The sequence below is a fragment of the Apostichopus japonicus genome, chromosome 9, assembly GCF_037975245.1.
Source record: "Apostichopus japonicus isolate 1M-3 chromosome 9, ASM3797524v1, whole genome shotgun sequence".
Classification (NCBI taxonomy): domain Eukaryota; kingdom Metazoa; phylum Echinodermata; class Holothuroidea; order Aspidochirotida; family Stichopodidae; genus Apostichopus; species Apostichopus japonicus.
In genome coordinates, this window is record NC_092569.1 from 11,229,019 (window position 1) to 11,245,761 (window position 16,743).

At 34.2% G+C, this 16,743-nt stretch overlaps 1 protein-coding gene across 5 annotated transcripts in view; it reads right to left on the reverse strand.

The window, feature by feature from the left end:
* The window catches only part of LOC139973666 (uncharacterized), a 76,681-nt gene continuing 59,938 nt past the window's right edge, over positions 1–16,743 (reverse strand). For 2 of the 5 annotated variants that reach the window (XM_071980491.1, XM_071980488.1), the window contains 13 exons: positions 14,358–14,394; positions 13,315–13,412; positions 12,987–13,115; positions 11,035–11,186; positions 10,705–10,840; positions 10,387–10,515; positions 10,059–10,158; positions 9,784–9,863; positions 9,316–9,447; positions 7,845–7,979; positions 7,279–7,406; positions 6,144–6,279; positions 2–2,305 (listed from right to left, as the gene is read on the reverse strand). In XM_071980491.1, coding sequence (XP_071836592.1) covers positions 2,231–2,305; positions 6,144–6,279; positions 7,279–7,406; positions 7,845–7,979; positions 9,316–9,447; positions 9,784–9,863; positions 10,059–10,158; positions 10,387–10,515; positions 10,705–10,840; positions 11,035–11,186; positions 12,987–13,115; positions 13,315–13,412; positions 14,358–14,394 — 1,467 coding nt within the window. In that variant the 3' untranslated portion in view covers positions 2–2,230. Of the gene's footprint in view, positions 2,306–6,143; positions 6,280–6,664; positions 6,710–6,972; positions 7,018–7,278; positions 7,407–7,844; positions 7,980–9,315; positions 9,448–9,783; positions 9,864–10,058; positions 10,159–10,386; positions 10,516–10,704; positions 10,841–11,034; positions 11,187–12,986; positions 13,116–13,314; positions 13,413–14,357; positions 14,395–16,743 lie in introns of those variants that run through there. The other 3 variants (XM_071980489.1, XM_071980490.1, XR_011795282.1) reach the window with 3 other exon arrangements.

A 16,743-nucleotide genomic window follows, 5' to 3' on the forward strand; every position in this document is an offset into this window, starting at 1 on the left:
AGGTAGCTTTAATAAAATGCTCCGAATGGTACATGTGGATTTATCAACTAGTAACAATTATTGATATTAACCCTCGCTGTCCTGGTTTCATGAACATGGGAGGAAAGGTTTGTGTTAATGTGTTGTTGATAAGTGGCATATATTTTCTAGACAGGAACAGGCTATCTCGTGGTTTCATCATCTCAGCTGTTATAACAAATAGGAGGTTGTTAGTCTTACATCTCCCAGAGCAGACGAACAATATGGCTTGTATATTCTGACTTTACCTTGAGACCTTACCATGCGAGAGTACAGCTGTAAACTCCATAACTGTTGGATATGCTGTCTAATTGCTGAGTAATTTATCACTCATTATCAAGACTAATTGAACACCGTTTTACCATAACATGAAAACTGAAAGTACAAAACAAAGACAGACATTCTGAAAGAAGCTATGTGAAACTGTGGAGATATCTAGGGTTTCTTTGTTGTATTCAAAAGTGATTAAGTACGGTCCAATAACCATGTATAAATGCTAACATGACAGACATATCTTAAAGTGCAAAATGCACAAGATGATAGTCTTTTGAAAGTCATCAAATTACATACACTCAAATGGCTGTTCTAACTAATGTTTCTGTTATGAACTGATAACACATCCCCTCTCCCCCTCCCATCCCCTCTAGTAGCATGCATTAACAACTGGCAGTAAAATTAAAATTTGACATTCAACCTTCTCCAATAGCCCTCATCACAACAACTTGCATATTGTTCAATAATCACTTCCATGTTCATAATTGGGAAGATTACATTTAGCATGCTTCCATCTTAGACACAAAGATACCCTGTTCCCATTTCCACTTTATAAACACTACTGGCCATGTATACTAATACACTAATATACATTTCCATGTTCATAGTTGGGAAGATCACATTAAGCATGCCTACAACTGGAAACAAGGTTACCCTGTCCCCACTTCTTCTTAATAAACACTACTGGCCATGTATAATAAAACACTAATAGACACTTCAGTGTTCATAATTAATTTAAAGTTTTGACTTGAATCTTGGTATCCATATTTTCATTTCCACTTCCTCCAATGACATATTTTTAATGTGCATAATGTAAAACATACATTCTGAGGAAAGATATTATCAAATGATTACATACATTTCAATTGCTTTTCAACCTATTGTTTGCTGTTATGAACTGATAATACTGCCACCTCGCCCCCACCACCCCAGTCTACTTGCATTCTTTAATAACTTACAGTAAACATGAAGATATAACATTAAACCACTTGAGTACCCTTCATCACATCAATCAACTTGTCAATGCACTGTTAAATATGAAAATAGTAAAAACATCAAGAAGTAGTAAAAGTGAAATTAAAGTCCAACACATTTCATCTAGCATTCATGAACAACTTACAGTAAAAATTGAGATATATATGTAAAAGTACTGTTCAATATGAAAGTAATAGTAATAACAACAAGTAGTAGAAAATTTAAATGAAAAGGAGGAAACAGGAGAAAAAAACTGAAACATTGTAAAGATTCAGTGTATAACTGGCTATTTACATCAGCTGGACCAGGGTACATGGTTTTGTTACCTTTCAATGTTCCTGTCCAGCATTTGACTCCCCACTGTTCCTTTTACCACAATTGGAGGACATAAAAAATAAATAAATTGAACTCAAAATTACCTTTTATTTTGTGGTAAGATTTCCAATGTCATGACATATTTCAATCATGCAAATGAAGAAACATTCGTCAAATTTGTCTCTACATATTTGTAGCCCATTTTAGCCATTTGCATAACTGTCTTTACACTAAATATTAATTAATCGCATTTACATTTTGTTTACTTTGCAAGCCAAGTTTGTAAGGCTATCAGTTGGACATTGTAAGAATAATCATATATATTACATGTTTACATCTAACAACAAAACATGTAAGTTGAATTATTAGAAAGTTATTCAAAAGTATTAAATGGACTTGGATATTGAGCTGATCAGATGTTCATCATTTCAATACTGACGTGGACTACTCATTACTGAAACATCTAGATTCCACAATCTAATCACTTAATTTCAGGTTTATGAGTACAAAATTCTGGTTAATGAATAGTCACTGAATTATTCTATTTTGATAAACCACTACATAGCATTATCAATGAATAAAATAATGGTCAAAACTGATCTAATCTTATAATATAGTTTATAGAGTCTTCATTTAATCCAGCTCCATCTTAGAAGACAACAGCATATTCTTCTGGATTGTTAAAATGATCTCTAAGAAGCTCATAACACAGAAGGTATTCATCCTGGGAATGAAAGGAAAATGGACAACTTACATAAAAACATATACTTAAGGTGGAATGCCTCAATATGCCTACACAGCCACATTTACTCTAAAGGTCTGTATTGACCTCATTATGTGAACTCATTTTCAACCTTAGCTACAGACGAAGCAGTCAAAGCAATACCTTTAATGATTTTCATTATCATGTCATATTCAGGGGTATATAACTAAGGATGATTATGGTCACATTTAGCCCAATCAATCAATAAAATTAAAATTGTCATACTTATTGGGATACATATATTCATATAAAACATGTTATATATATATATATATATATATAACCCTAAAGTGTACAGTACCAGGACACCGTCAAAAAACCCACCTTGGATGGACTTTCCATTTAAAGCCACATATAAGTCTTAATGCAAATGCGTCGTTAAGGATAAATTCACCGCAGACTGGAGGGATTGATAGCAGTGCATGGAACTTGGATCGCATCTTTTATGCAACTCACTGACAGATATATCAGAAAAGCGATAGTAACTGTGTCTTCTTTACGTACTTCAAACAATTTTTAGTATGATAGAGGGACACTTGCATATGTCCCCCTATTCACAGTTAAGAGTACAGTACATATGTTCACATAATGTGTGCATTTATACAACTCTCCGATCGGTATACGGTTTAAGTGTGTGTGTGTCATTCATTCATTGCATGTCATAGGAAAGAATCTTATATAAAAAAGTTGACTGCATTATCGGCAATTTTAAGCAATAAATGTGCTCAAAATATAACCAGCTAATGTAGAACTTTCAATTGTCAGTATACACATTTTAGTAGATTATAACAACACTATTTTCCAATGTTACGGTGTGACAAAAACCCAAATTATGGTAAAGATTTCTTGATTAGAGTTCGACCTATTAAATGATAATCAGCTTTACCGAGTACCGATTAGTTTCTGTGACAATCGGGCCGATGCCTATTACCTATAGTGGATAAGCAGTTTTATTTTAATATTTCATTGAAAAAGATAACACAATCCCGAACGTTTGCTTCCAAGTTTTGCCATATGCAAGGGAAACCTTCCGATGGAACGTTGTTTAAACGATCATACACAGTAAGTCAATGGCGCTTCTCCATTGACATTACTACAGGTGGGAAAACCACACACTAAAGTCCCATTGACGTTTTCGCTGGAAATCAGACATGCTTATCAGTTCGGTAAGTTTAATTACTGCAAAGGTGATATTTTAGCAGGTATAGTACATTAGGTCAGGGGAAAAAAGTTGCTACGGGTTTTTCGCAAAAATATGCGTAAGAATGTTTGCCTAATCAGTGATTAGTAATCACAAATGGTAATGCAGTAGAACTACCGAGGACTGTCGCCTAACATTTCTAGGGAATTTTAGGAGTATTTGGCGCCTTGATTGCATAATTTTATGGCATTTGTAGAAAATTGGGCGTATTTTCAAACTAAACAGTTATTAAGCTCAACAGTTCTCTAGCCAGACTAGCCTAATGTGCGTAGAACTCACAATGAACAAAGCATAACGTCACTCTCACTTTCCAGTTTTCACCTACGGTGAAATGGCCAAAGTGTTTTAAAAGTATATTGATTTGGTTTTACATTTACTCAAAACAATTAATCTTTCATATCAATCGTTAATATTAAACCTGATAACAGGAGGTTTCGTTAGATGCAAGAAGCGAAGTGAAAAAAAAAATAATAACGTCGTCCCTCTAAGCTTATCGCGAGTATACTGTATGATGTTAACTGCTAAAACTGGATAGTATATCGAACAGCATTAGTACAAACTCGCGTGAGGGACTTGCGATACCGCTTCACGGTAGATTAGCGCACCTTCCCCGGCTATGAATAGCGCTGAATCGAACTTCTCCCGTTGTAGTTGTGGAGAATCAAAAGCGCGTAAAATACAATCCTTGATGTGGAACTTAATAATCGGTTCCAAATAATCGGTAGCGCAATGGATTTTGCCGATGCCGGTTACTGATTGTCTGATAATCGGCCCGATGCCGATTATCTAACCTATTATCGGTCGAACACTATTCTTGATCAGAAAATGCTGTCAATGTATAATTAGCAAAAGTTAGTCTTTTACGAAGTTCTAGTCTTAGCAGTCTGTTTGTAGTGTTCATGGCACACTTCTACCTCTCTTATCTGTGTAGCTTTAACCTCAAACATAGCTTGCTCAGATTTTTCCACCGAGGAAAACCTAATTAGCTTGGTCTTTTACAAAGCCAGTATACTTCAGGCATACTGTGGTCACCACATGACATTAAATTAGGGTACAAGTTGCATTATAAGAGGCATTCTTTTGTTGGTGGGGGGGGGGGTGGGGGTGTGGGCGGCTGTATTTATGGGTGTGAAGGTTTTTTTGCCACGGATTTTATTCAGTAAACTCTTGGCTCTATTGTTGAACCACTAGTGTGCATAGGGAGTAAAATGTTGGGGTTGTGTGAGTGGAGGTGGGGGGCAGACTTGTGACTATCTTGACGGATATGGCTTTAATCCATTTGGCTAGATGGAAGATCCATGTCTAGCATATTCAATGACATTGGTCAGCAATTCATCAATCATCCATCCTTTCCCTCCCCCATCACAGCCTATGTTCCCTAAGCCTTTTTCAATGTTACCAGAAACACAATACATATGATCACATTTTGCACAAATTGTGATTGGTAATCAGCCAGCTGCACAGGGAACTGAGGTCTACTTTATACTATTACTAATTCTAGGCTAGTCAATAAAGCATTTGGTAAACGAATTAATATCTAGCAATTGCAAGAAAGTATTACGGTATTACCTAGGCTTCCAAAGTCAATCTCGACGGCTCTCATTTTGATAGTGCAACATGGATACCGCGCCGATTCGCGAACAAAAGTTAGGTTTACCGTTCTTGCTTGCATACAGTGTGAAAACTTGCGGCCATACGGACAACACGTTTACCTGTACACACGTCCATATGAGCTCTACATTACACTAAGCGACATTGCGCGGTGATGACGTCACAAGGTTTGTATACCAAAAGAAACTGCGTCAATATGAACATGGATATCAGTATATGTATCACCGAAAGGGATAGGGATCGAAATTGTGACTTTCAAGGTCACAGTTCCATTGGTCAGTTTTACCAGCATTAAAAGAGCATCGATAGTAAAACATATACCGATAGGACGATAAAATAAACGAGATATATCTTGATGGGTCCCTAGTAGCTAAATTTTGCACAGGTCACATATACTACTACAAAATTTGCCAAGCTATAAATATCCATTCAGATGTATAATCGTCCAATCAAAATAAAGGGGTGTAGAGGGCAGCATCCACGATCAATGGGTACTAATTACCTGTACACCGAAGCCCTCATAACAGAATGAACATACCCTTAAACATTAGGGGAACACGAAAATGTTCCCCTAACGTTACTGTCCCTCTAAGGTAGCAATTTTCAATATGCAATGGGCACCTAATGTGCACTTTATATAAATATATATATATATATATATATATATATATATATATATATATATATATATATATATATATATATATATATATATATATATAATAGAGTATATCAATATACCTTAACGTTGTCACAAACTATGTCACATATAATGAGATACACATGTATGTATAAATATGTCACATACATTTATGATGGAGTACACCAATATACCTATTCTAGCAAAGTTACAATTTAAGGTAATCTGGATCTACAATACAGATAACTTTAATTCACTAATTCCCCCCCCCCCCCCCATTCACAGCAGGTTTAACAGTAGCATATGTCAGCAGGTAGATTCAGTTAAGTGACAATCAATCATCAAACCTGTGTCTGGACTGCCTTAGGACATTGCTTCCGTAGTTTATTCAAAGTTTGAAATACATCAACAGCGTCCTCTTTTTCAATTCTCTCTAGTTCAGAGATTACTGTGACATAGACAGCACTCAAACCAACTCCATTACTGAGAGAAGAGAAGGGAAAGACAGACAGTTGATCAATTATCATGGAATTAATTTGTTAATTAGATCAACACCATAATGTGTTTATGAACTACAGCTGAACCAGAGCATTTAGTTATGATGTACTTGATGAATTCTCTGAGGGTCTTACAATGATTCAGTTTAATAGACTATGATACATGAATGCAATGTACCAAAGCTGGACCAGTGCCCTTAGTTCTGGTGTACTTGATGAATTCTCTGAGGGTTTTACAATGATTCAGTTTAATAGACTATGATACATACATGCAATGTACCAAAGCTGGACCAGTGCATTTAGTTCTGATATATTTGATGAATTCTCTGAGGGTCTTACAATGATTCAGTTTAATAGACTATGATACATACATGCAATGTACCAAAGCTGGACCAGTGCCCTTAGTTCTGGTGTACTTGATGAATTCTCTGAGGGTCTTACAATGATTCAGTTTAATAGACTATGATACATACATGCAATGTACCAAAGCTGGACCAGTGCCCTTAGTTCTGGTGTACTTGATGAATTCTCTGAGGGTTTTACAATGATTCAGTTTAATAGACTATGATACATACATGCAATGTACCAAAGCTGGACCAGTGCATTTAGTTCTGATATATTTGATGAATTCTCTGAGGGTCTTACAATGATTCAGTTTAATGCAGACTATGATACATACATGCAATGTACCAAAGCTGGACCAGTGCCCTTAGTTCTGGTGTACTTGATGGATTCTCTGAGGGTTTTACAATGATTCAGTTTAAGAGACTATGATACATACATGCAATGTACCAAAGCTGGACCAGTGCCCTTAGTTCTGGTGTACTTGATGAATTCTCTGAGGGTTTTACAATGATTCAGTTTAATAGACTATGTAACATACATGCAATGTACCAAAGCTGGACCAGTGCATTTAGTTCTGATATATTTGATGAATTCTCTGAGGGTCTTACAATGATTCAGTTTAATAGACTATGATACATACATGCAGTGTACCAAAGCTGGACCAGTGCCTTTAGTTCTGCTGTATTTGATGAATTCTCTGAGTTTATGCACATCAGGTTTACTTCCAGGACATCCATGGAAGGAGAAATGATCCACCAAAAGGGATTTCTGAAACATTAAACATAAGTGTATGCATTTGTTTATTAAATGCAAAAATGAAGTTTGTAGTTCAAAGTTTGCAGAAGTCGAGCAAGATATTATATTTATTGCAATGGGTTAATTCATCTGTGATAACTTATAGTGAAAGGTATTAGCCCATTCCCACACATAGAGAAATGTAACAGAAGTACCTATAAAATCAACCAAAGCAAATTGACTGAAAAATTATGACCAAATTTGAAGGACTAAGTTTAGTTAGTTTCAAAGTTTTCATTTAGTTGTTCAGATTAATGTAAAGATAATCATACAGCTGGTTCCTATGAAGTGAATAAGTCGTAATAAAGAAAGAATTTTATGTGAAGGTATTCTGTGGCTACAAAATACGCAAAATATAACATGATGTTGACACACAACAGGACATGATTACTATATAAACTGATTATATACCTGAGATCTTTTATGTTTGACTTCAAACTGTCTCCTAGTGAAAACATCACTTTCTTCAATCTTCTTACAGATAACAGTCATGAGACCATTAGAAGCGGCTGCATTGTGGCCATTAGGCCAATAAACAGTTAGAGACTGTAAAATAGAAAGGAGAGAAATTATTAAACTACTCATTCAATATAAAGGAAATAGTAACACTATTAAAAAACACAGCTCCCCGGGAAACGCTTCTCTCACACAGCATGTAGTGTCACCCCATCGTTATTACTTACCATTAATTTGTAGCATTTTATTTCAGTTTAAATGATTTTAATAAACTATGACATATTTTAAAGCCAAGTGAGTACTCCTTATGTTAATAGTAACAAATGTTTAAAAAGTAAGTCCTATGATAAGGTCTTTTACATATACTTCCAAAAGATACAAAATTGTTGTCATTAACCGCTATAGATTCCACATTTCATAACATTCCCTTCTAATGTAGCAGCAGGTGAATGGATTTGTCTATCACAGTACATACAGTGGTAAGCACCTCAAGTAATGAAGCAAAGTTAACAATTAAAATAGTTTCATGTCTTCCTGAAGAAATTCAAGTAATAATTTGAAAATATAGCTTCCTTGACCATGTGCAATGATAAGAAAGGTTCTCAAATACTCACTTCTGAAAAAAAAAGAAAAAAACATTATTACTTACTTATTTGCAAAAACATGCTAGGATAATAATATTTTTAGTCATAGAGTATATATTTCTATTAGCTGTTATTTAATACACAATTTGAAAAAGCTGTGTTTGGTTTTGAATTCTATCAAACAAACCGCAATACAGCAATATTCAATGTAGAACAAACCTTACTACTTTGTTAAATAAATCAACAATTTAAGGATTTAGAAAATGATTTAAATGTCACGAATGACTATGACATTGTAAACTATGTTTGGAGAAGAGCAGAAATGTTTTCAACTGTTTACTAAGTTACTTTAGATGATTGGTGACCAAAGTGGTTAGAGATGCAATTTTTGCCAAAGGTTTCTTCCCCTCTCTATCTTTCTCAGACACAATCCATTAAACATCAAGTAAGTTGTAAGATTAAATAAATATCAAATAAGGCATTTATAACTCAAAAACTAATTGTGAGTTAGTGTTAACAAATATGAAATCAGCAGATTTCACACATGCAAGATAAAACAGTTTCTTTTCAGTTACGAAGACAATTCTGTCTGTGCATTTTCTTTGTGATTAAAGTAATGAGCATGTAAGTTCTTGTATTCAAATAAATGTAATTCACATGAGCTTTAGTGTAGCAAGATAAACATTTAGGATACCACATTAATACCATATAATTATTCTCTGCATATGCTGTACAAGTTATTGTAAATCAGGTGGTGCTAATGCAACTCTTGATTACCACTCAAAAGTTATGCAACCTTCAAACACTTACCTGTGCAAACATTTATCTTATTAGACACCTACCTCATCAGATTCATCTATCGTGTTCAACATCAAAATGCAGTTACAGTCATAGTCAAAGACCAGTCTCCAAAAATCTTCTACGGTTGAGGCTAAAGGTGATTGGGTCAGTATAAACCCCCTCTGTGAAATGTCCTGAAAATATGTATATGTAACTGCCATCACTAGTTAGAGCAATCTGGGACATACATTTCACAAATCTTAGTAATGCAATGAATGAAAGATGGCTTGGTATCGACATGTTTATTTTTCTTCCACTCTTTTTCTTTCTCAGACACTATCCCTTAAACATCAAGTAAGTTGTACGAAATAAATGAATATCAAATAAGACATCCACATCTTGGAGGAGATGCTTTCAATAATTCTTTCTGACACATATACCAAAATGTTTCCGCAAACAAACACAAAAATCAATTGCTGTTAGATTAGATACAAAGTAATTGGAGACCAGACAGGTACATGAACACAAACCTTGGCAAAAGTAGCATTGATGTAATCAGTGGAACCAAATAAGTTGCTAGGGGATTTCAAGGCTGGTCTGAATTTGTCCACTGTAAAAGAGTAATATAGAAATTTCAATAATGTAAATAACCTACCATCAGTAAGTTAATTGGGGTGACAATTTTATTGAACCATGTTACAAACATATGTAAATAACCTACCATCAGTAACTAAATTGGGGTGACAATTTATTGAATCATGTTACAAAAATATGTTTTGTTACATAAGTAAACCTTAATGCTCACCTGGAAGAAGATCAGGGAACCGATTCTTATGATTATTCTCAGATGAATTTCCTGCTAGGGTTGCCAAGTCCTCCTGATGTTTGGCAGTGTCTTGCAATATCTAAACAAATTCATGCAATATTTCGTTTTAGATTCATTTTGACAAGCTCATCATGTAATATTGCCTACTTTTCTAATTGAAAACCAAATTACTGGTACATTAATACATCATAAAATAGTACACCACTAAGTAATACACCATAGATTAATACACCATTTGGTAATACAACATATTTAGTATTACACTTAAAACAATCTATTGTTAATCATCATTCAGTAATACACCTACCTGGAATTCCTTCTTGCATTTCTCCTTCATTGCTGAGAGGTCAAGTTTCTTGAGTTGATCACATGACATCTGAGAGTCTGGAGACAACATGGCTTCCAACAAAGCATCAAAGATGAACAGATACTGGAGCTAACATTGAAAAGAAGCAAATTGACCTTATCTAATGTAAGGAATTCTAGAGACTAGTTGTCCTCCTACAAACTGATTCAGTATTTCCTGATCATCAATTCTTACATGTGACACAATTATATCATAAATACTAGTAATGGATATACCAGTAGCACCAACACTATAACTCTATGTATAAAATATACTTACTTTTGTCAGTACCATGTTCACCCTGTCTTTTCTCATTCCTTCTATGACATCAAACACACTGACTTCCTTCTTGGTTTTAATGACATCCATCAGATCATAGAGACCAATGAATACACCAGTAGCACCAACACCATTACTTGAAAAAGGAAAATGACAAATAAACAATTAATAAATGTTTCAATAATTGAAATTTATTGTCTTCAAGGAACTTTATAGGAAACTAAACCACCTCAATGAGAACATCCTGAATGAGTCTGTATTAAATAGTTAAATGAGGAATGTGAAATGTTCCGGAATTTAACATTCTGTCTCCACTCTGTGTGTTCTTACCTGCAATGGACCAGCAAATGTTTGCCTCCGTTCTGATGATTCTTGATCTGTTTGATGACAGAGATTAGGTCAGCAGGCTTGGAAGGAACACCTCCATACTTCCAGCACTGAATCTCATACTGTCTTACAGAAGTAAGGACTTTCTCATTACCCTGATGTAACAATGCAATAAATAACACACAAATGAAGCAGCAATTAGTCAACATTGTATTTCATGATTCTGAACAGATCTACTGTAAACAACACAGCCATGTGGGATGGCAACAAATACAATCTTAATTCATTCACTGTAAAATATTCTTCTTTCATTCTCTTCATCATCATGAGAAGGACAGGAAGTAATAATTTAGGTCAGTCAATTAATCAACCAAATATGTAAATCAGATAGAAATAACACCTCTGATACTGTAGATGGTGCTCCTCTACAACACAAGTAACACAAGTTACACAAGTACACTATTATGATGTAATTTAGTCAAACTGTTTGATTATCTCATAATGGGAACATTAATTTAAAGAAATTGTAAAATGATACACATTTGCTTCCTCCTTAAGTGCCTTTTATTAACTAGTTGTACCCTATACAGGGCAATCTATAACACCAGAGACATTTGCCATTCATTTTCTGAAGGTGTGCATTCTGAGAGCTGTTTGACTGCATCGGCAGGACTGACATTTTTGCCTATACAGGTGTATTTAATAAAATCAGAGCAAATGTATAGGTAAGTAATAGTCCTACATCGAAAACATTCATTTTTCTGAAATAACAATGCTATGCATTTCACAAAAATGAAACAATGGACTGAGTCCACATTGTTTAAATTTATGATTCTTAAATGATTCTTAAACAATTTTAACACAAGAGATCAATGACTAATTAAACAAACAGCTTGATGTTGTTAAATGATCTGAAGTTATTATCAGTGTAATGACACCAAATCAAGCCCTTCCTTCAATTGAATCTTCCTTCTTTCATCTGGTTATCATCGTTGCATGAAACTTCTTCTTTTAAGCTGTACAATTACAATTCATCAGAATAAATACATTGTGGGGGATGAATGCTCTCCAGTTCTTACACATTCATAGCCACCAATGATTAGAATATGGTTTGTCGGACAATATTGACAACTACTTGATGGCATCATAACAAAGTAAGGTTCTAATGCTGCTATATTGTACAATTTATAACAATTCAAGCAAGCATCTTATTGGGATGAAGAGTGTGGAAAGGAGAATAGAGAAACAAAAACAATATATGATGGTTAGTCAAAAAGAAAACTATTACTCTTTGCTCTGAATGACTATTAAAACATAATATCGAAGCGTAATTTTACAACTGCCATGTTGTCATGCAATCAAATTGAATATTATAGTCTGCTTTGGTTATGAAAGTGAAAATAATCCTAGTCCAGTAGAATCTGCAATTAGGAGTGCTAAGCACATTATTGGCACAGGTCTGCCATCTCTCCACATTAAGCATTGAAATATCTTCAATTCATTTTGAAAGATGATTCACACCTAGCTAATGGAAAACACAAATATCTTTGTTCTAGAAATAGACTTTGACACTACAAGGACTCCATGAGAATAACAGATAATTTCTATCCTTCCAGTGTTACGATTTTTTATAAGCACCAAACATGGTAGTATTTATTCTTAGCATTAACTAATATCTTCGGTACTTAGTTGTATTATTATATATTTAAAATTGGTTATATAAATAAATATCAAATGTTGATTAAACAGCCTCTGTGAATTTTCTAATGACATTTCTCCAAACATAAACATAATATGGCAAACAATCATTTCATATTAATGTGCCCTAAATTGAATTACTAACCAACAGGACCTTAGTACTAAATACTCACAGACAAATGAGATATATAGTTTTTTTGTGGATATGATTTTGATTTATATTCATCATGTCAGCAGAGTAAAATATTAAGTCATACCTTGATAACATTCATTTCTCTGAGTACGTAGCTTCTGAAGGCTATTGTCTCCATCAACAGTACTGTGATAGTACCATATTTCTGGCTTCTATTGACCTTTTTTGGCCAGTATTGTGCATCCTTAGAATGCTGTTGTTATTGAAATAAAAATAAAAATTACACAGAAATGCAAACATGTTACATCATATGGATCTGCTATGGTCTTGACAATGTTAGTGCAGTTCAACACATCTCTCTCTTAATACTGTCTTTACTTTGTTCCTTTTATTGGTTTCACATTTACTCCTTACATATATATACTGTATATATCAATCCATGTAATGTTTACCTGTTCGGTTCCATCTTTATCTACCAGCGTCACTATTGTCTCTACATCTTCCTTCCAAACCATCCTCCAGAAATCATCCTTTGTACCTTCCCTTGGTGCTTCAGAAGGGTAAGAAATATCACAGGAACATAAATAATATAAAAAAACAGCTGGTTATGGAGATCAATGATTTAAACTTTAATCTTCCAGTTACTACCACAACATTTCCTTATTTTATCAAGTGCTATTTTAAAGAGATAATCACAAGTAACCACATAAAAGGAATCATTTAAAAATTGACAGTCCTACAAGAATGCAGGAGAAAAGAAGACAAAAAAAAAATGTCAGCCTACATGAACATTCCATCTAGAAATATAATAAAGGCTGTTGATATTTTTGTGTTTAAAACAGCCAATATTGAAGACAACAGTTGTGAAAAGGTGGTCCAGCTTATATCTGTTAACATTGGATAAAATAGTGGCTTATAGGAAAAGGAAACATGTACAGAAATAAGTCTGTTGCTAATCAACACTGAATTTAATAACAAAGGGTATGACCAATGATATTATCCCGACTTCTATAAATCTAGTGACTCCACATACCAAGACAGAGGCAACGAAGCATCAAGAACAAAACCTTAAAACATATTGCTATCATTATAACAACTCTTTAGTTTATGATATATTTTTTCTTATAAACTTTTGTTAGAGCTTTTTATATATATTCTACTTGATTCAAACCACAAGTTTTACCAAAAGTTTTACTTTACGGATTTTAACAAGCATTGGTCAAAAATAGCTTTACAACTATGTATCTAAAATGTGCAAACTTTAAGAAAAAAGAGCAGAAACATTTTTTGACACAGTTTGTGCTGTACAAAAACATGGTATTTAATTGAGGCAATAATTCAAACAAGTCTTCCTAGAAGAACATCAACTTCAGAAATATCGTTGGACATTGATGTTTGTCTAATAAAGAGTACAAGCTCAGAATGTTTCACAAGTGATCAATCTAAACAGGACAGTTATTCCCACATATGAAAAATAATAAGGACCTATACAAACCTTGCGCTGCTATGAACGAGACCTTCCCCTGGTGGTTCTGAAATGAGTAAAGATGTATTGCAGTTTTCTACACATCTTATTCAATGAGAAGAAAATTCAGAGCTATTGAAAATGCTAAACAAATTTGAATACTTAGTTATTCCCTGGTAATTAACAGTTTCTAATACAAATCTGGATCTTCTAGATCTCCTGTCTTATACTACATTTAAGTCTTCACAGACTAGTTTTACTAATTGTAAACCAGTGTAAATTCTGATAGAGGTCTAAGCAGTGAAACTAAAACAGCTATAGTATTGCTGCTGGCATACCCTCACCAACATATACCTTTCTATGTGAGCAACAATAAAATATCCCTGATTTGGCAGTGGACATATTTGACAGCACATACTTGAATATCAGTGTGAACAAAGTCTGGTACCACCCTCCTCCCCCACACACACACCCCCTCCCCCAATTCACAGAATAGGTTTTATTCAGTTTTGTTTCCTTAGTCCACTAAAGGATAGTAATTAGCAAGATTTTAGCTACGAGATTACAATTTCACAGTTTTTAAATAACTATTGTGTACACTTTCCACATCAAACACAAATGGTAGCTGTCCTGCAACATGTTGGTTACTACATATACAAATCTGAACAACAATGGTTTTCTTTTGATCTTTGTTTTCTAAATTTCAATTCATGTTTAAGGCAAACATTACACACGGTATAAGTAAATACACTCTCACATACTCTTTAAGTCCCTTATTTTAATGAATAGTACTTACTTATTCCACTCTATGCTACTTGCTGTATAAGTTATCATCCCTCACACCAGTATATTAAGAGTTTTAATGTTTCTATCTGCAGGAAACATGTCAACTTCCACCGAGATTATAAATAGAGCGTTATTCATTCATACTTGTTAAATGTTCTCAAATATGATCTGCCTGTCGACATCAGCTGACCTTGCATTAACCTATGGATATTGCAAGGTAAACTCAATGGCGGATCAAAAGAAGATGAAAATAGAAATGGTATCTTGTTAAGCTTAATCCAGATCCCAGCTTTCTGCCCAAGCTAGTTCAGGCAAACAAAGTATGGTATAGCAACAAGCTCCTTCGGTGTTAACACCCCTTGGCAAATTTATCACTAAATTGAGAAAGCAAGCTTTCAGCATAAAGTATAACAACAATAGGGTGTGATCAAAAACGATAATCTTCTTTAAAATGCTAGTATTGATGTAATATAATTGCAGTGGTCACCTAGGAAAAAAGGCCTAACGATCCTGGTATGATCCTATGCCTATACCTGTGATCAAATGTCAAAGCAATTGCACTATGCAAAAGTTGTTTGTTTTAGAACTTAAAGTTCTTGATGGAATTGTTCACAAGTTTATGACCTAAAATTAACTACAGTATATAGCTAAGCACAGTATATATGGTACTATACTTAGTACATATCCATCGTACACCAATGCCCTAGTGTCACTTCCTTCTCATTTTGCTATGCTTGGACACAGGCAAGGTATGCCTTTGCATCAGATTGTTATGCTGTACAACTAGCGTTGTTCAATGAATAGGCTAATTATTGTAACATTCCGAGATGAAAATAAACCTTTACTTTGTCCTTTGTATTAATGAACAGGGTTAATCAACAGTGTACTCTGCATTTATTGCAGGACAATGCAGGAACGGCCGGGTGTATAACTCAAGCAGTGTAGGCTGAGTGCATCCAGCTATAGAGCTATATCCCTGTTCATGCATTACCCTGAGATAAATGCATGGTAGACCATCACTTAACCCCTAATTCTTGAAATGATAGCTGTTGTACCCAAAGCAATACCTTGCAACCAGAAATACCACCAAATTGTGTATCATAATAGCAAATTTCTAGCAATGACAATGTTACGACATCTTTTAATCACAACTGTGGAGTAACAAAGACAAATTGCAACAGTCATAAAACATGGTATTAATTCAGCCCATCACCAGCCTACCTGCAAAGATATGCAACAGACATTTGTGGACTAGTAAAATTTGAGACATTAACCCTAACCAGGTTGACTTTATTGAGTATAGTCACTAAAGGAGTGCAATTATATACAACAACAAAAATGTTTTTATTTTGTAAAGGAAAATTTTGCTGCAATATCTCTAGCTAAGTCTTAAGAGTACACAAGTTATACATTACTATATTGATGGTAAGTTATCCTGTATCTCTTTTTGTATTTCAATCACATATGAAATTGTTCATAAAGAATTAATTTCTATCTCATAACAAGATGTTAACTCTAATAAAACACAAAGGCACTAATAAATGCCATTAATGCTTCAGCAAGGAAGATTTTACGATTATCTAATGATTGATGACTATCTTTGTATGAGGGGAATATTCTTAAGTTTACA